We start from the raw sequence: 19558 nt of genomic DNA, 5'->3' as shown, positions 1-19558 counted from the left end.
GTTAAAAATCAACATCTTCTTCATAAAATAATATACATTATACATACCTTGCTGGAAGCCCATGTCGCGTCGTGATTGGCTGAAACCTCCCACGTCTGAATCCTATTGGCTGTCAGCGCCGCCAGAGCCCTCCCATTTCCGCACAACGTTAGGTGTATCTAGATTGTTTTGGGAAATGAGTAGAGTTTAATGCTATGCTAGCCAACAGTTAGCTTCCAACCTTATAGTACTCGAAGCGACTGACAGTCTCCAAAATGCTGAGGCTAGAGGTCAGTGTAAACTACCATACATTAACAGCATATTAACAGCAGCAAGGAAAGAAATACTCCGTTAATTTGCTTAATTATCATGTCGGTAACGGTAAAGTAAGCTAGCTATTAGCTTATCTGGCTAACAGAATGCTAACTGAATAGCTAATTGCTTAGGTTGCTAGTTTCTTGCTGGTTAAGTGACGAGATAATACAATGAGCATCGCTATTTAAACCTGGACCCACAGCTATGTCTGCAATGCGTGGTACATGCTGTAATAAAGCTGTAATATGCAGGTAAAAGAGTCAATGTTAGCTTTAAATCTAGGAACTATCTATCAACACAAGCTTGTTAGCATGTATTTGTTGTAGAAGGTCTGTGTGGATTAACAATGTATTTTAACTTGATTATGCTGTATCAATATGACAACATTAATGCTGTGTAATAGCTTCTGCATGATTTTTTTATTTGGTGTTTTACAGTCTGGTGTCATGATAATTATTTAAAAAGTAATACTGTGTATTTTATGTGTTGATCGCAGGAGGGCCACGAAAGGGATTTAAGATCCAGCTGTTAGATGTGTTGACTGGTTCCTCATCATACAGGCAACTGTAAGGACAGAATGCCAGAGATGACTGAAACTCAGTCACCTGGTCGTAAACCTAAGTAAGGATGCTCTTCTATATCGTTGTTTTCACTCATAATTAGAGGCTGTTGGTATTTGTACAGAGTTGTAATAACAAATGTTAACAATCTTTTGCAGAAAGAAGAAAAACAAAGAATCTCACAATGCAGGTGAATCAATGCATCCTTATTGCTCTGTTTAAAACTTAGTGAAATATTGTTACTGTCACTATAAATGGTACTGGACATTAACATTTAGTCTCTTCTCTAATGTAGTTGAGAGACACAGAAAAGAGAAGATTAATGAGGGGATTAACCGCATTGGTAATCTTCTCCCCTGTTCCCAGGCACTTAAACAGGTAAGAGACAAACTGCCATTACTGTCAAACTAGTGTCTGTACAAGCCAGAGTTTACTGTTGAGTGTTTTATGTTTGAATATCTTACCTTTATTCTCATCTGTAGAGTAAGAACATGATCTTGGACCAGGCTGTTCGCTACATCACAGAGCTGAAGAAACAAAATGACACATTTCTTCTGGAAGGAGGAGATAAAGTGCAAGGTGAATAAATGTCCACCTGTCACATAACTTTTGCAGTAATGCATATTGGATTTTCTTATAGTTCAAAGGGGACCTATCATGCAAAATGCACTTTTTGATGTCTTTTATACATAAATGTATGTGTTTCCTCCGTTCCCACATTTCTAAAAATGGGGGAACAACGGAGCTGATCCAGATTTGCGTCCGATATGACGTAATATCGGAAATGCAGACCCACGGTCCAATCAGAAACGTTGCTATCAGAAACAATGCCGACTGTTTTGGACGTAATATGGTCGATGTTTACATTAGCATGGCTAACACTCAGAGCTAACCTGTACTGGAGAGCATGTGTGTGAAGAAGCAGGAAGTAAAAAGGAACTCACCTTGTGGTATAACCGGCAAGAGAGAAAGCCTTTGAGCTCCATACTGTTTCAGAGAGAATCCTTGATAATCCATGATATGGCGTTTCATCACGGCAGTATTTAGTTTAGACAGTAGCTGCCGGGTCCCGCATGAGCTTAGCCCCCTCCTCTTTTTTATTAATCAATTTTTTAAAGCTTTATACCCAAAATCAGCACTTTTGAAACAGGAAGTGAAATAGAGGGATATGAGGCATGGCTAGAATGGGTGATCTGTTTGGTATTTAGAGCAAAACACTTCATAGACATGTTTTTAATATATCTTTAATATATCTGAGACCTATGCTATAGCCTAAAAATAGCATGATAGGTCCACTTTAAGTATACTTGAAAGTGTAATGTGCACCTGGTTGATTACATGTGTGCTTTGTCTCTGTGCAGCGGAGGAGATCCGTCGACTGCGGCGTCAGCTGGAGGAGATGAGGAGGGAGAGTGATCACTACATCGAGCTCCTCAAATCCAATGATATTAACATCCTGGAAGACCCCACAATTCAGTGGAAGGGCAAACAGCGATCAGCCAAGGTTGCAAAGGTGACCCCCACTCACCAACTCCCAAAGGGGATCATCGTATACCCCAACTTGAAGGAGACTAGCCCAGCGAAACATCCTACTGAAGCATTAATCCTTCATCCACCCCCTGAGGGCGGTGCCAGGTTGAGGGTGAATGGAGCCCTGCTACAAGTCAATACCTCTTCATCCACCCCTGCACTTCTCCCTGTGTCGACTACCATCCAGACTACATCAGGCCTGAGGATGATAGAGCAGTGTGTGGTGGAGGCGCAGGCTGCAGCCCCCACTATGCCACCCTCTGTGTCTTACATCACCCTCCAGATCCCTGCAGGGACCACAGCGCTGCCCCAACAGCCGCAGCCTGCCGCCCCGGCCCCCACCTTGGCCTCACAGCTCCCCACCATTATCCCTGCTCAACCCATGCCCAATATCACCACCTTTACCCAGGCTGTAAACACATCCAGAGCCTCAGAGCTTTGCTCGTGGGTCACACAGGACACCGCCATGAGGCCTGTGAGCTACACCGCCATCCCCAACAGCCACGCCCTCCTCAGGGCGGGGGCGGCCGGCAGCACCCAGACCACCTGGACGACGCTGCAGATGGCAGGAAACACAGTGCAGCCAGTCTGCCAGAGTCTCCCCACCCATGAAGTCATCAACACCACCCAGGCTGTCCAGCAGGTGACTGTGTGTCCAATGGGCAACAAAGCTACCGTTCAGCCTATTCAAATACAGATGCAACCACACGTGCCTGTACAGCAAGCCCCCATTACAGCCCACATTCAAGCGCAGCCCTTTCAGGGAGCTATCCTGAACAAGCCCCATTCTGTCCTGGCCCCCCATCAACGCTGTGCTATCCTCTCCCAGTCGGCCATTGCTCCCCACCCTGCCGTCATGCCGTCGCAGCCCCAGCCTGCTGTCCTCCAACCAGCGTCATTGGTTCCCCATCACACGGCAGCCCTCCTCCCTCAGCCCCTCCCCCAGTCTGCCCTGGTGCCCCAGCCACAGGCCACAGTGCTGCCTTTCCTTCAGACCATGCAGGTGCTGCAGGTCAACCCGACGGGAGGAATGGCCTCGGGTGTGTCGGCTCCTCAGAACACCAACAACCCGAGCGTGGTCATCCTGCAGCAGGCCAGCTCCTGCCCTACACAGTCAGTCGTGAGGGAGGAAATGACCAATCAGACACCATGTCAGCACATTGTCATCATCCAGGCACCCAATCAGGTTGCGCCCGCCCCTCAGAATCCTCAGGTTGGCATGGTGTCTGCTCCCGCTGCACTACCTGTTGTCTCCACTCACATCCCCACAAGCAGCAGCTCAGCGTCTGCCACGTCCTTACAGAGTGTTGTGGGGAAGCAGCTGGTCCACATCCTCCCTCGTCCTCAGCCGAACCTCCCGCTTCAGGTCACTCAGGCCTCCTCTTCCCCATTGGTTCCTTCAGCTCCGCAGACTATCACTGTCAACGGCCAGGTGTTTGCCCTGCAGCCCATGAACACCTCAGACAAATCCAATACCCAGACCACCACACTGCAGCTGATCCAGCCCACCACCACAGAAGAACCAACGACTAACGTGGCCCTCAACAGTTTGGGGGCACTCAGCAGTCTCAATCAGAGCATCTCTCAGGGCATTCCACTCACAATTTCTAACCATGGTCAGCCCCAAGCTATTCCATCATCAGGAGTCCAGCAGAAGCAGCCTCCTGCTCCAGCGTCAACCACACCTGCTTTACCTGCACGACAGCTCCAGGTCCCTTCTGTAACCCCAGTCAAATCAGGGCTAAATGCCTCTAAAGCACCAGGAAAGAGGGTTCGCACAAACACAAAAAGGGCAACGGCTAAAAGGACTAAACCAGCCAAGAAAAAAGAGCTTACTGCAGCACCGCCTGCTGCTGCTGTTTCAGCCAAGCCAGTGGTTGCTGCAGGAGATAGTCAGAATGTTCAAGTTTCAGCGTCTCAAGGTTTAAAGTCAGCTTCCACTGTAAAAGTCACAGACATTCCCCCCACCTGCACCACAGCTGTCACAACCACAGACAGTAGAGAAGCTGCAGGGAAAGCAACTATGACACAAGACACTCAGATATTGGTTGTGTGTTCATCTAGTGAGTCAACTCAATCCAATGCACAGAGCAAAACCCCTGTCAGTTCGCCTCAGACAGACGTATTCAGTCATACCAACACTACTGTTACTACTGTTACCATTGCTAATGCTACACTGGTTAAGCCAGCAGTTGCCATTGAGAGTAAACCAGCTGTTTCTAGCAACGGCTCATCTGTAACCAAGCTCTCAGCTCCAGAGGTCAAACAGCCGACCTCCAGTTCAGCCGCCTGCTCAACACAAAACAAGTCAGCCGCCACCTTTGCTGTTTCCATACAGAGCAAATGTGTGGTCAGCTCTGCAGGGGCCACCGAGACACTTTATACTCCCCCCACTGTTTCTACTGCATGTCTGACTCCAGTCTGCACCACCACTTCAACTGCACCAGTATCTTTATATCAGGCTGCCCAACCCACTTCAGTAAGTCGTCCCCAGGTGTCGAATACCCAAGATCCTTTGCCCTGCTCTAAAGCTCAGTCTCAGCCCATCTCCTCAGCCTCGCTGTCCTCACCTGGACTGCTAACTTATTCTGCAGCCCACAGCTCTGTCACAGCTCCTACAACAAGCTCCGAGTTTAGAAAAAGAGTCTCCACCAGTCGAGCTCAGACTGACGTGAATATGCACAACCCCTCCCACTGCAACCCGGCTGAAGTCAAACCCCCCCAGCCTGCTAGAAGAGACCGAGAGGCTCCGGTAGAGAGAACTGAAAAAGATGGCTTTGTTGCAGCGACTTCTGTCCTCTCCTCTCGTAAGGACTTCCCCTCATCTCAGCAGGTGTACACTAACCTTGACGATGAAGCGATAGAGCACCCCAGCAGACAGACCGACTCCCCCATGTCTGCAGGGGCCGGGGGAGGCAGAGGATTCTCTGTGGCATCCATGCTCCCCCAGGGTCACACTATAAGTGGGTCTTCCAGCTCGTTCGGAACATTTACCTTCACTTCGGAGCAGGCAGAAATGCTGGCCTTGGCGATGCTCGAGCAGGACAGTCCTGGGCGGCGCACTGTAAGCTGCTCAGTCAACACGGTGTCAACAAACCCCCCCACGGCCATATGGGAGCCCCCGAAAACCCCAGCAGTGTCTAGCAGTAAAGAAAGGAGCTCAACTGGACAGCAGGGAAAAGCGGCTAAACCCATGGACTCAGTTAAACCAGCTGTATCTGTCAGGGGTCAGGCTGGGGAGGGGCCCAATGTGAGCAGACATCAGCAAAACATCTCATACGGCCAGTCCCTCCCCCAGGTCCAGCCTCAGAGCTCCTCACAGAGCGGCACCAGCCTCAGCGTCAACAACCTGATCCGGCCCAGCTCAGCTCAGCAGCCGTACCCCGCCTCCCCGAGTCTCGCTGGCTCACAGGGCTCGGTCCCGTCCCCTGTAGGAACCCACATATCCCAACCCCTGAACAACGCCCTCTCCCCCTGCTCAGGCGCAGCCCAGCTGAACGAGTTCACCCCCTTAAAGACGCCGTTAATGAGGGCTGGAGTCGGGGTCGGCGAGCGCCAAGCGAAGATCATCTCCAAGCGGCAGGCCCAGGAGGAGGCGATGCTAAACACCGGGAAACGACCCAAGCCTTGCCCTCCGTCTGCTCCCACTGTCAGCCATATGGATGTCAAAGTGCCGGACCACAGCCAGATGATGGTGGGACAGATTCCCCCCACCTCCTCATCCGTCATGACAAGGATTAACCCAGAAAGTGGAGGCCCTCTCTTCTCCACAAACTCCTTCATGAGCCCCGTACTTCGGCCCTCAGAGGGCCACTGCGCTCCTCAAGAGCAGAACCAGCCTGGGGTGCTCCACCTGCCTCAGGGTCATCCTCAGCACCCCCAGCCCGGCCAGCACCTGGGAGGAAACCTGTACATGAAACAACAGCAGCAGCAAGAGCAGCAGAGACACCACCTGTACCATCTGCAGCACCACCTGACCCAGCCGGACCCCGCACAGCGACACTCCCTCCACCAGAGGGCGCTCCAGCAGCAGCAGCAGCAGCAGGAGCAGCAGGTGCAGAAGAAGCGGGGGCCTGTCAGAGGAAGTCAGACCTCTGCTAACCTGCAGCAGAAGCCCCACCACCTGGAGAAGTCTGGAGTTCAGCAGCACTCACACCAACAACAACAGCACCAACAACACACACAGCAGCAGCACCAACAACAGTCACACCAACAGCATCAACAGCCGACGCAACACCAACAGTCTCAGCACCAACAGCACCAACAGCAGACACACCAACAGCAGACGCAGCAGCAGCACCAACATCAGCAGCAGCAGCAGCAGCAGCAGCAGCAGCAGATCCAGCAGCAGCAGAGCTCTCACTCCAGACACCAGCAGCACCTCCAGCAGCAGATCCAGCAGCAGCAGCAGCAGCAGCAGCACTTCAGACACCAGGAGAAGAGCTGTGAGGCTGCAGGGTCCAGGGGCCACCACAGCGGACACCTGGCCCCGCAGGAGCACCTCAAGGTGGGTGACACATGGTCGATGCAAAGACAGTTTGATTTGATAAGATGGGATCATAGCTGTGTCATCTGTGGTATTTATGTTGAGTATGCAGCTGGCATGTGCAGCGCTCAAACTGTATTGGTCAAATCACTCAAATGGGTTGTACCAAGAAAGTTACAACAGGTAGGCTCATATCTTTTGGACTGGTTTGTACATTTGAAATACTAAAAAGCAGCGGATCACGTTTACACTGCCACAGCATCAAATAATCCTGAAGCTGCTTGCGTAGGAGCTTTCCTCTGTCCTGGGCCTTGCTCATAGCTGCAGCTGAGATAAGAATGGAAAAATCATGATATATTATAATAAATAACTTCAGTTCAAAATGATTACAATAATTGTATCTTGTCAGTGTGGGAAGTTATACATCTTTCGGAACCGTTGGGAGAATATGTTGATAAAGTTATATCTAATAAGACTTTTCTTTGTACTTTGCTCGTCCCTCAGCCTGCTCAGGACCATAATGCAATGCAGAGGATGATGAGCACAAGGACTCTGGAGCAGCAGCTCATCCCGTCTCCCAGTAACTCTGTGTCCCGCCCCTCCTCCGACCCGTCCTGCGCTCCGTCCCGGCAGGAGCGCCACCGCGTCTCCAGCTACTCTGCGGAGGCTCTCATCGGTAAAACCTCCAGCAGTGGGGATCAGCAGCAGCAGCAGCGCATGGGGCTCCAGCAGCCGGACCTGCGCGGCTACCTGGACTCGTCACGGGGGAAGACCAACATCTCTCACAACCCACAGAACCGCCTCACTGCCGAGCATCCGGGATCAGCCGATGTTCAGAGGGTCTCTGAGTGTCCGCCTTTCAAAGCGATGGGAGGAGGGGGACATCAGCTGGGTGGCTTTGAGGTCCAGGTGTCCCGTGGGAGTGACATGGTGCCTAAGTCAGGTCCCTCGTCCCAGAGGGGCCCTCAGGGGCAGCAGCAGGGCGGCTTCAGGATGGGCATCGGCCCTCAATCAGATGGCAGGAACCGCTACAGTGCCGCTCATCCCGGCTCACAGGGCGTGCAGGTCGGACAGGAAGTGTGTCACCAGAGCTTCATGCAGAGCCTCCTGTCCCCCCACCTGCCCGAGCAGAGCAACCACCAGCGAGTGCAGTGCTGCCCCCCCGTCAGCATGGATTACAGCTGCGTCAGCTCGGCAGGAGACATCCAGGCCAAGAGCCCCAGCGTCCCCCAGACTCAGAAGGCCATGCGGCTCGGAGAGGGCAACAAGGGCCACATATCTCAGGTCAGCAGTAATATGCATGGAGGTGTGCGCCCAGGCCTCCCCCACCCTCCCCCCCCTCACAGCAGCTCTGAGCCAGGCCGCTCCTCTGCACCCTCCAGACCCCCCTCTGCTGTCAGCCAGCACTCCCGCCACTTAAACAGAGACTCTCAACCTACAAAGCTAAGACCTGGGGACCGGCCCCGATCGGGAGCTCTGAGGCACAGCAACCCCTTTGAGCCCGAGGGCCACCTGCCCCTCCCCTCGGGCGGGGGGGTGCTGCTGGGCAGGCCGCAGTCTGGAGGGGAGGGGAGGCGCAGCACTATCGTCCGCTTTATGGCAGATGGCGCTCAGGTTCCCGGCGACAACAACCTGGTTCCTGACCAACACCTCTCACAGAACTTTGGTTTCCCCTTTATTCCAGAAGGAGGCATGAATCCCCCGCCTTCCATTAACGCCAACTCCACCTTCATCCCCCCCGTCAGCCAGCCCAACTCCTCACGCACTCCCTCCCTCCTCCCCGTGGAGCCTCAGAACACCTTACCCTCCTTCTACCCTTCTTACTCTCCAGCCGCTCACCCCAGCCTCCCCAGTGACGTCACCCTTCAGTACTTCCCCAACCAGATGTTTGCCAGCCCGGGTGCAGATAAGGGCAGCTCCGCTCCGCTCAACAACCGCTTCGGCTCCATCCTCTCGCCCCCTCGCCCCGTTGGTTTCGGGCAGGCCAGCTTCCCCTTGCTTCCTGATATGCCTCCTATGCCCATCGCCAACTCCTCTGGGATCACCCCGCACATTTCCAACTTCAGCCTCACCTCGCTGTTCCCTGAGATCGCCACCGGGATGCCCACTGACGGCTCGGCCATGCCCATGTCCCCCCTGCTGTCTCTCTCCAACACCTCGGCTTCAGACTCCGGGAAGCAGCCGAACCGCCCGGCGCACAACATCAGCCACATCCTGGGCCACGACGGCAGCTCGGCCGTGTGAGGAGACTCTGCTGCTTTCTGTCCACATGTTCTGTTCCTTTTTAAACGTTCACAAAGCGGTGCTGAAGACACCATGTCCGTCTGATTGTTTACATGTTCACAATCTCAATTTTTGGCATATGTATGATGTCAAAGTTATAAGTTGTAATATTTCAAAAACTTTGTTGGTTAAACTGACTGTTTGGTATTAAAACATTACATTTAATGAATTGAATGTTTCTGGGTCGGTAAGAAACCTGCAGTTACCCACCGATGTAATTTACTAACTTATATCAGGTTGTATTGTACAGAATGTCAAGAGCTATTTTGTAAATAACAATGTTTCATATCAGAATTGCTAGATTATGTATGTATTTGTAAATACAAGATTGATTAATAAAGTTTATAAGAATACATTTGTATTTGATGCCAACTGAAGAACTGTGTGTGTTTATTCTTCCACTAGAGGGCACCTGAACTCTGTCACTGACTTTAGTTTGTTGAAGCTCTGGGAGGTTGTTTTTAAATCCACCAGTGAGACACAAAGGAGATTAGTGGTTGTAGTGGTGACTTGACTCTACCAAGAGTTGATTTTAAACTTAACTTGCCACATCTGTAGAAGGAAATTACACAGCAAATGATGTTTTACTGTAAAACATAGCTAAGCGTAACATTTTCGAATCACAATTTTTTAAGGTGTCCCATTACTCATTTTTAGCATCATATCAGTATTTATTGTCTCTACTGGGACATGTCTTCCCTGATTCAATGTTCAAAAAGCTCTTTATTTTTCTCATACTGCCTGCGCTGCGGCAGCTCTTTTCAACCCAGAAACAAATATGAACCTGAAAAAAGGATCAAATAGGGCTCCTTCATCAATCAATGATCAATCAATGTTTATTTATATAGCCCAATATCACAAATGAACGAGGATATCCATCCAGGACTTATGATCCAGGACCACAGCCACGACTCAAGATCCAGGACTCGAGATCCATGACACAGGACCGCAGGATCATCCATGACTCCGGATCCCGGCGTATATAGACACCAAAAAGAAAGACATTTGGGGAAGCTGGGTTAATCGGAACATGAGAGTACAAAGGTATAGACAGAGAGAAGGAAGAAGTAAGATGTCTGGGTCTTTAACATTAGTAATAACACACACATGGATTTTCCCGATTTAGCACACGTTATTTTTTACATAACATGTTTCCTCGACAATAGTGATAACCCACACAAATTCTCACCTTAACGCTAGTGATTTTACACATTAGCATTAGTGACAACACACTTTTTAGCCTTTGCAAACTATTTATATCCACAAAAATCTATATAACACACTACAGGAAAGGTAAAACCCCCCAAAAGCAGAATAGGTGGGTGTTGGGAAATAATTTGCTTAGGTATTCACCCTTTGACACAGTTCAGCATGTTCTCTTTTCACTGTCTCTTTCCAATGGCATAGGTCTACGGCCTTGGGTATTGCTGCTCTCTCTCTGAGGGGCAGCTTGGGCGCATTGTGAACATCTTGAAAATGAAACCTTGTGTCTCAATGAGATCTACACCTGTATAAATAAAGGCTTAATAAATTGTTGTTGCCAGTCTATGACAGAGCACAAGCCGCCATGTGGTAGTTTACTGGCGCACATTCTTTTCTATGGACGACAGCTCTAGTGAGATTCAGGGGCCATATTTGTTTAGTCTCGCTGATGAAGAATGTTGATTATTACAATCCAAACTAGTTCAAACCTGGAGCTACAGAAGAGTTCTTCAGAATTGATTGTGGCGTCTCAACCGTGTGGTCAAACCGTGTGGTCAAACCGTGGCCCGTGAATTCTCCGGCCGAAGCTCCAAATAAACAGTCAGTGTTTGCCATCAAAGCTCCAGCTCTCCTCGTGTCTCTCTGAGTCCTGACTCCTATTGCTTCAGAAGTTTCCCCCACAGTGGGCATACTGAAATTGTACCAAGATTTAAAGGATGAACCAAACTCTTTGTCAATTTTATAAGCTTTTATTTACATGCAATAGTGCTCCAGCATGTGCAACCACAGAGCGGCCACACTGATAAAGGGACGTAGATTCAGGATCTCCTTCATTTCGATTGCAGACGTCTCTGGCAAAGACTAATACTTGGACCTGTGAGGAGGAATAATACTGACACACCTGTCACAGCCCTCACCTGGCCGTCATTTGGTAACCAGCTAATGAGTAAACACAGACGTGGTTGCAGTATCAAGTTCAGCTTGAAGATATTTTTCCAGAATCTCTCCCATTCAGTGATTTAAAAAAATAAATAACTATACAATATATAATCTCTTGTACACTACTGAAACAGACTTATGTTGCATACACTTGTTAATAGGTTGTTAATGATGAACAATGCATAATACATGGGTTATTGCTATAGAAACAACTAAAGAGCAATGAAGCACCTTATAATTACAGCGTGAGACTGGTTCCAATGGTCCCTTTAAAGCGAGTTATCTAAGGATGGAGGAATGGTGCGAGGAAAGGAGACATGAAGTGCTGAGCTGCGAGGAATCCTCTGCAGACTAAAGGCTGATCTTCACACAAGGAATAAAAACATATTTCCCTCCCCAGGAAACGCAGAAAGAAATCAGCAAGAGCCTTTTTTTCAATGTGAAAATAACCTTATATACAGTATAACCAGACACTATGTACAAAAGCATAAATATATAAATATCTGTGATACAAAAATAAATATTTTCTCTTGTTTTCTTTGCTGAACAGTCTTTTTATGCATCTGTTGTGTTGGCTGTCCCTTCGCCCTCGGGGGACGCTTCATTTGGGAGGATGTTCACTTCCTGTATGTCCTGGGATTGCGGTGTCGTGGCCGCTGAAGACGGCGTGGTGAAAATCCCTTCGTCCTCCAGAGAGAGAAGAGGAAAGGAGGCTGGCTCTGCAGAAAAAAAGGGCGGGGTCAGAAATATGTGATTGTAGTGTTAAAAAATGAGGATGCAAGACATTGGTTAGAAGATGTTGTTAGATCGACAAATAGGAGTCCACTCGTACTGTAAATGACGTCATCCTCTGCTTCATCTTCAACATAAAAGTCTCCATCTCCTCCCAGCTCCTGAGAACCAAGATGCTGATGGGAAGAGTCGAGGAGCTGCAGAGTGGAGTCGTCTGCAGGACAGCAACCATGTTCATGATGGTCTGGACCTCTGAGGAACAAAAGAAATAAGGTGTTTATAGAAAGGCTGCATTTCAGGCAGTCTAACACAAAGGTTGGTCTTTTTTTTACTACAATAATATGATTTAACTCAGTCAACATTTTAACACAATCAAAGATCATTTTATTGCACATGAACAAAGTCTTTAGATTAATAGTCAGTGACCAAAAATGTGTATAATTCCCATTTTTAATCAAATATTTCATAATAGCCCACAAGCACATTTCAGTACATACTGTATATATGAGTGTTGTATGAAAACGCACCTGTTGGAGTAGTGGTAAACAGGCAGATGTCCGTTGGACCCCATCTGTGGTAACAGCGTGTCACACTCCATGTCACAGTCCTGCAAAACACACATAAACCTATAAATGAAATATTCCACCCAAAGCATTAAGAGCTCATTAACAACATACAGTTTAATGGGTTGTTTTTTGTACCTGCTGCAGGCCTGGCAGGAAGTGCGTGTTGTGGTGAAGTTTGCCGTTCCCGATGCATTCCCCGTTAGCCGGGTAGACCCCATGTGGTGCGGTCATGCGACTATCCAGAGGGCAGTGGCCAACCAGAGCGAGGCCCTGCAGGGGAACCATGGTGTACTGACAGGACAACCCGGGGGCCGCCACCGCGGGGAAACACAGGTCCGACATTTGCTCTGAAATAAAAATAAAAATAAATTACACAGATGCAGAGGCAAAAACTGTTTGAATCAAAATTATAATCTTTAATTCGTTTAGTTGTATTGTGGAGAAGATCAAACAAATACACATTTGTTTTTCTAATAAATAAATGCATGACAAATTATTAAGATCATTTTTCTTTTAACTTTTTTTATTTATTTATTTATTTTTTTTAAATTGGTTTAAAGTCCGATAATTTTCCGACGCTTAGCTAAAGAATCCATCTCTCAGCGAACCTTACACGTTAACAATGACAGAACTAGTAAATATATAAATGACTCCAAAAAGACCTGAGAAGAGCACTCACTCTGTTTGGCCCACGCCCTCCAGAGGCAGAAGGGGATGAAGGCGACGATGATGAAGACGAAGGCTCCCAGGACTATACCGACTATGAGGTAGGGGAGGTCTCCGGGCCGAGGCACCAGGCCGCTGGGGGGACCCATCGGGTGGTCGGGGGACTCTGAGGGGGACGGGCGGTGGTGATGAGGACGTGCTGAGGGGACAAGAAGAAGATGGAGAAACGGTTAAAAAAAAAAAAATAGCTTGGAATTAGTTTGAAGTTAGTAGGCTTCGATATATTCAAAACAGCTACGGCAAGTTTTGGAGATGAAAATCTTGAGTCTCAGGCTCCTCGAATAATGATACATACAATAACAAAAGTAAAATAAACAAAATAGTGAGTAATTTGCAAGATTAAGAAAAATACGTACATATTAATAGAATAATAGTTATACTGTGTTATTACACGGCTTGGTTGAATACTTGATTGTGATTGGTCAATTTCAGAGGTTGTTAATATTCGATAACACACCGTTGCTAAGCAAAATAATGACCGTTGCTTGGAGGATCATGGGAGAGAAGGAAAGAGGCTCAAAAGACACAGTTGGATGTCGAATAAATCGACAGAAGAACACAGACAGGAAGTGAACACTAACAGAAACAGGGTTTGGTCTCTGGCAGTGTTTAAAGACTGGGTACAAGAGTACGGGAATGATGATACAGGAACTGATAATATATCGTGTGTTGCAGTGAAATCTCCCCCCAATAAAACAGGAAGTAAACACTAATGGGAACATGGTTTGGGCTCCGGCTGTGTTTAAAGACTGGGGAAAACAGTACGTTAATGTTGACTCAGGAACAGATATTAGCTCGTGTGTGTTGCAGTCAAATCTCCCCCCAGTAAACCAGGACCCCACCTTTGGTCTCCAGGATCACCACGTTGCCGAACTCGCTCTCGCCCTTCTCGTTGAAGCTCTGCATCTTGATGTCGTAGGCGGTCTCCGGCTGCAGGTCGGTGACGGAGTGCCAGTATCTGTCGCCCTCCACCACGTCCTTCTTGTAGTCGCTGTCGTTGTCGCTGTCCGTCGGCCGGTAGTAGATGTAGAAACCGTAGATGGGCGTGTTGTTTACGGGAGTGTACTGTCGAGGGGGGGATAAATCATGTTGCAATCACAATGAACTGGAAATAAACGGCAATAACAAACGCTGTGTATCCTGATAAATAATAACACTGTTAAGCATCTCCTTTTCTATAAACCACAACAATTTGCACAATTGTAATGTCTATAGGTTTCTGTAGTATATACATGTTGCTTAGTCGAGCTTTAATCAAATGTGTTCAATATTTTCTCTATATTGTGTATTATTTAGATAATCTAGTGATACATTTTCTGCTGTGAATATATAGATGTAATTTGTATATATTTGCTGTTAATGTACATTTGTATTATATTTGTATTTTATTCTATCTTTGTCTGTCTGTCTGTCTGTCTGTCTGTCTGTCTGTCACTCACTCACCGTCCACTTGAGAATGATGGTGGTCTCATTGATGGCTTCATTGTATGTGATGTAGGGTCCATCAACGGGGCGTTCATGGGTCCTCCCCCCCACCACTGTGTAGGCCTTGGAGGGCGCACTGGGAGGACTGGAACCGATTACATTCACCGCCACAACTCTGAACTTATAGGAGGTACCTACAGGGAGAGGGACAGCCATTATTAATGTGTCTCTGGGGGGAACACGGCATCTAGAAATAGGGTCTATTTTGTGCTGACTGATGATGTTTGTCTTCACATCACATCATGTTTTCCTTTTGTACGATCTGCTTGTGATTGATGGCAGCAATTACTGAAATGACTGTAACAACACTCATTATGCTGATGAATTTACAGGCCGTGGGAATGTAATTATGAAGGACATCATCGTCGTAATTATACGTTACGGCATCTTCTTCCCCGCCCCCGACTCCATCAAGTCAGGACAAACAACTGTGAATAATAATAAGTTAAAGGAGATGGCCAACCTTTCTCCAGCTCCGTGATCTCCACAGAGAGGCGAGATGGGGGGATGTTTTCCACCGCAGTCACCCAGTCCTCCCCGGCCTTCTTCACCTTCTTGTACTCCACCCGAAACGACTGGATGGGAAAGCCGCGGTTACCACGAGGAATCCAAGTCACGTACGCTGACGTTTCCGTTGCAGTGGAGACTGTGGGCTTGTCCGGGGCTTCAGGAGCTGCAGAGGAGGAGGGACGGAGTCAGATAGAGGACGTAAACTCTCACACAACATTCTTTAAATATGACGGTGGAGGAAATACACACTATGTTAAGCACTTACTGAGAGCTCATCCTTCAGAGACAGAAAGGAAAAAGAGATTGAGAAGTTAGTCAAAAGGAGAAGGGTTAGAAGGTTTGCATAGCATGTTACAGTTATTTTGGTAAAGTTAGTAGGAGAAAGAGTTTGCAAATGGACCCTATGAGGTACACTTACGAGAGAGGCTTGGTGAAGGGACAGCAGGAGTTTTTGGAGGGACCATTTGACCTCTGCGACCTGAAGATACAAAACACCAGTTAGATGAAACAAAGAAATCGTCTTTTGAGCAACATGTTTTGAAGTCTCCTCTAAGGCAGAAGGTCATTTTAACAACCAACAAACTCCTATATTTGACTAAACAAAAATGAAGAGCATAAAATACAATTGAAAATGTTTGGTTAGGTAATAAATTAAGGATGTATCTTTGCAACCAGTGGATCTGACCATATAACAGAGCATTCACTAATGCATTGTCTTCTCTTTTCATACCCAGAGGTCGGCTGTACTTGGCTTGGCTAAATGTAGCTTCTAACTTGCTCTCAATGACTCTGCTAATGACAGCGTTTTTACCTTTGCCAGTTCTGAAGGTCATCATGGCAGGTTGTCCCAGACCAGCACAGTTTTTGGCGGCCATCTCCACCTCGTACAGGCTGTCCGGCTGCAGCTTGGCCAGAGTCAGCTTATGGAGAGCGCCTGATATACAGCTGGAGCTCCACTCCATCAGAGGGATTCCCACCTGAGAGAGAGAGAGGCTAGCTTAGCATTTTGGCTCCTACAAATATCATTGTTGATATTAAATGAGAACAGTGGTGTGACTGCAGTACCTTTCTGTATTTGACCATGTACTCCAGCACAGGGACTCCTCTCTCGTGCCTCGGCCTCCAGGTGAGCTCGTAGTAATCAGCCTTGCCTGTGCGGGGCTGGCTGAGGATGATGGGAGCGTCGGCTGGGAGGATCTGTCCCGGCAGCTCAGAGCAGTCGAGAGGCAACCCGGGCCCCGAAGGCCCAGGCCTCACAGGATCCTGCTCTTTAAGCACCTTATCGGGGCTGGTAGGCCAGTCGATAGTGGGCAGCTTCCCCCGGGATGTAATTCCTAAAAGAAAGAAAAGACAATGGAAGATCTAGTAAATGAAAATCTTAAGACATAAAAAAGGATCACATTTTTATTTGTTTACTTTGTTCATTGGGTATTGAGCATACAGTTATTCTATCGGAGCGTGTATCAAAAGCAGGTAGACAAATCTTCACTTTATAGAACAATAGGTAGAGTAACAATGTAAATACTGCTTAACACCAAGGCAAACTAAATCCCACACAGACAGAAGACAAACAAAAAATAAACAAACAAATAAATAGAAAACCAGCCAGCTAAAACAAAAATGTTAATAATAAACAATAAATGTTGCCACGACAACCCGACATTTGAAAAAAAAGGGCCCCATATTAAGGATCACATTTTCTAACAGATTACAAATGACCTGACGTACCGGTTGATACTGTGATGAGGCGGGTGGAGGCTTGGGAGCTGCCCACCTGGTTCTCGGCCATGCATTGGTACAGCCCGTCGTCCTGGGGGCCCACGTCGAAGACGCGCAGCGTCTTGGCGGTTAGGCGGTGGCGAGGAGACGGGGCGAGGGGCCGGGCGTTGTGAAGCCACATCACATAGGGGGTGGGTTTACCTCGAGCCTTGCAGGAGAAACGCACCATCTCCCCGAACACCACCTCCTGATGGAGCAGCTCCACCGTCACCTGGGGGGGCTCTGCAGGGGGAGGGGGGAGTTAGTGGCTGGTTCAAAACTTAAAAAGTAGCTTGGATTTGTAGCTGTTCATAGGCCAGGGGTAGGGGCAGGGGTAATATGGAACTTTATTAATCCCCGTGGGGAAATTCACTAGTTTAGCAGCAACAGGGTAAGGATGAAAAACAGGACAGATTCAAACAATTAAGGATAAAATCAAAGATACAAATAAAAAAATCACTATAAAATAAGAAATGTATCAAACATATATTTACATGTGTGTGAAAACAGTGTGTGTCCAGTAATTGTGTGTATTTGCTGTCAGAGGCCAAATGGGAACAGAAACAGATTTTTTCCACGACTACTTTTTGACTTAAAACAATATAACGTGTTTGAGCATGTGTGTGTGCTTGAAATCCCAATCATGCATACAGGTAGGGGGGTGTGTGTGTGAGAGAGAGACAGAGGGGTATAGAGCCATACAGGCGGGCCTGGCCGGGGAGTTGATGGTTGGCTGCTTGTGAATCAGGGAAAGACAGAACTCATTACAGCAGCTCTCTGGCTTTAATTAGAGCCAGCTGCAGAGAGACAAGCCCTCAACACACACACACGTATACACACACTCAGAAAATCACTGTAAAAACAGCCATCCATAACCTAGACACACTCAATCAGCTGCAGAATAGAGCGCTCTGTCTACACACACACACACACACACACACACACACACACACACACACACACACACACACACACACACACACACACACACACACACACACACACACACACACACACACACACACACACACACACACACACACACACACACACACACACACACACACACACACACACACACACACACACACACACACACACACACACACACACACACACCTTTGCAATTTGTCTATTAACCGGGACAAAAAGCTAAATTCATAAACTCCATTCCCGAATAAAGCCCAAACCCAGCTTCCACTCCACTCACCGAACACTTGCACTTCGTAGAGCACCGTGGCAGAGCTGTCGGAGCCCATGCCGTTGTCCGCTCTGCAGATGTAATAGCCTGAGTCGGCCTCGCCCACCGTGTCGATCAGCAGGTTGCTGAGCAGGAAGCGCGTGTTGTTATGGGAACGCAGCTCCTGTCCGTCTTTGGCCCATATGACATGCGGGGCGGGGATGCCGCTGGCCACACACTCCAACACCAGCCGCTGGCCTTTGGTCACCATGATGACGCGAGAGGACGGGGGGTAAATGATGCGAGCCGCTTCGGAGGTGGAGCCTGGGAGAAATGAGGACGAAGGGTAAGAATATTGACCTTCATTATGTGACCACCTCTGTAGTAGAGTTTTATTATTATTGTGCTGCTGTGTTTATTGTATTTTTGTAACTGGCACAACAATTTCCTTCGGGCTGAATAACGTCCCATCTTATTTCTATGAATACTTTATCAATATGAGGTGAAGGCGCATTTCCTGTTTGCATTATGTGGAGTTAATTACACCAAATCAAAGTTTATTTATACAGCGCAATATCACAAAACATGATGGCGGTGACAAGTGCTGCAGTATGACCCTTGACTTGTAATGTTAGTAAACAATGTGTTTTCTCTTATTATCATCATGGTGTTGGAGGTGAGACTCACGGCGTATACGCAGGCGGTCGGTGGACGATGATGTTTTGATTTCCTGAGTGACGGGGTTGTAGGCGGCACACTTGTACGACCCCTCATCGTCCCGAGTGGCGTTGGCGATTTGCAGGTTCCCTGACGGCATGATGAGGTAGTTCCCTGCAGAAATAAACAAACAAGATGTCCGATGAGCAACAACTTGAATTAAATACAACCTTAGGATCCAATTTAGCATTCTGACGCTGCGTTGAGAAGCGACTGTGCAGAGAAAGAATCATGGGAAACATTGTAGTTTGTAATGAGACAATTTTATAGGACGTTTTATATATAGTTCCTATCACTTTATTACGTCCATAATAATCCCTCAATGCACTAAAATGCATGATTACAGCTATTTATATCAGGAAAATGGTCTGTAAAAAATATCCAATATGATTGTCTTGATTTTTGACAATGTTAATGTATTTCTCATTTAAAAAGATATATATAAAAAATAGATATTACCAACTGTTTTGATAACGGATACTCATCGTTAAAGCAGCCGTTACATGAAATGCTTAAGTGTGTCTTGGCCTGGTGGTGAGGGTGCCTTCTAATTCTTCAGGAGCTTTATTTATATATGTCACAATTGCAA

At 47.6% G+C, this 19558-nt stretch overlaps 2 protein-coding genes across 3 annotated transcripts in view; one reads left to right on the top strand and one right to left on the bottom strand.

Annotated features, from left to right (window-relative positions):
* Nucleotides 1-134: 134 nt before the first annotated feature.
* usf3 (upstream transcription factor family member 3) lies at nt 135-9533 on the top strand. Of its 2 annotated transcripts, none has more exons than XM_079661206.1 (7): nt 135-269; nt 791-915; nt 1013-1044; nt 1150-1232; nt 1337-1433; nt 2216-6891; nt 7375-9533. In XM_079661206.1, exons 2-7 carry the CDS (start codon nt 872-874, stop codon nt 9112-9114), a joined length of 6672 nt encoding a protein of 2223 aa, XP_079517332.1. In that variant the 5' UTR covers nt 135-269; nt 791-871; the 3' UTR covers nt 9115-9533. The 2 variants fall into 2 exon arrangements, with proteins under 2 accessions (XP_079517332.1, XP_079517333.1); XM_079661207.1 differs by lacking the exon at nt 135-269 and adding an exon at nt 309-545.
* A 1552-nt stretch (nt 9534-11085) lies between these two features.
* boc (BOC cell adhesion associated, oncogene regulated) overlaps nt 11086-19558 on the bottom strand; it is a 29450-nt gene continuing 20977 nt past the window's right edge. Inside the window, exons 5-18 of the mRNA XM_079661130.1 lie at nt 18940-19083; nt 18283-18576; nt 17043-17315; nt 16380-16648; nt 16126-16291; nt 15733-15792; nt 15268-15477; nt 14763-14938; nt 14162-14384; nt 13273-13458; nt 12729-12940; nt 12555-12634; nt 12128-12279; nt 11086-12014 (exon numbers count right to left, since the gene is read on the bottom strand). Coding sequence (XP_079517256.1) covers nt 11851-12014; nt 12128-12279; nt 12555-12634; nt 12729-12940; nt 13273-13458; nt 14162-14384; nt 14763-14938; nt 15268-15477; nt 15733-15792; nt 16126-16291; nt 16380-16648; nt 17043-17315; nt 18283-18576; nt 18940-19083 — 2609 coding nt within the window. The 3' untranslated portion in view covers nt 11086-11850. The remainder of the gene's footprint in view (nt 12015-12127; nt 12280-12554; nt 12635-12728; nt 12941-13272; nt 13459-14161; nt 14385-14762; nt 14939-15267; nt 15478-15732; nt 15793-16125; nt 16292-16379; nt 16649-17042; nt 17316-18282; nt 18577-18939; nt 19084-19558) is intronic.

This window comes from Notothenia rossii (assembly GCF_949606895.1).
Source record: "Notothenia rossii genome assembly, chromosome: 12".
NCBI classification, from domain to species: domain Eukaryota; kingdom Metazoa; phylum Chordata; class Actinopteri; order Perciformes; family Nototheniidae; genus Notothenia; species Notothenia rossii.
The sequence above is the reverse complement of the archived record's forward strand: the minus strand, read 5'-3'. Positions and strand labels throughout refer to the sequence as shown.

Excerpts from the sequence above, each read along its gene's own strand:
- usf3 (XM_079661206.1), top strand. The coding sequence starts at position 872 with ATGCCAGAGATGACTGAAACTCAGTCACCTGGTCGTAAACCTAA. Across the intron at positions 916-1,012 it reads TCACCTGGTCGTAAACCTAA|AAAGAAGAAAAACAAAGAAT; the intron begins GTAAGGATGCTC and ends AATCTTTTGCAG. Across the intron at positions 1,434-2,215 it reads AGGAGGAGATAAAGTGCAAG|CGGAGGAGATCCGTCGACTG; the intron begins GTGAATAAATGT and ends GTCTCTGTGCAG.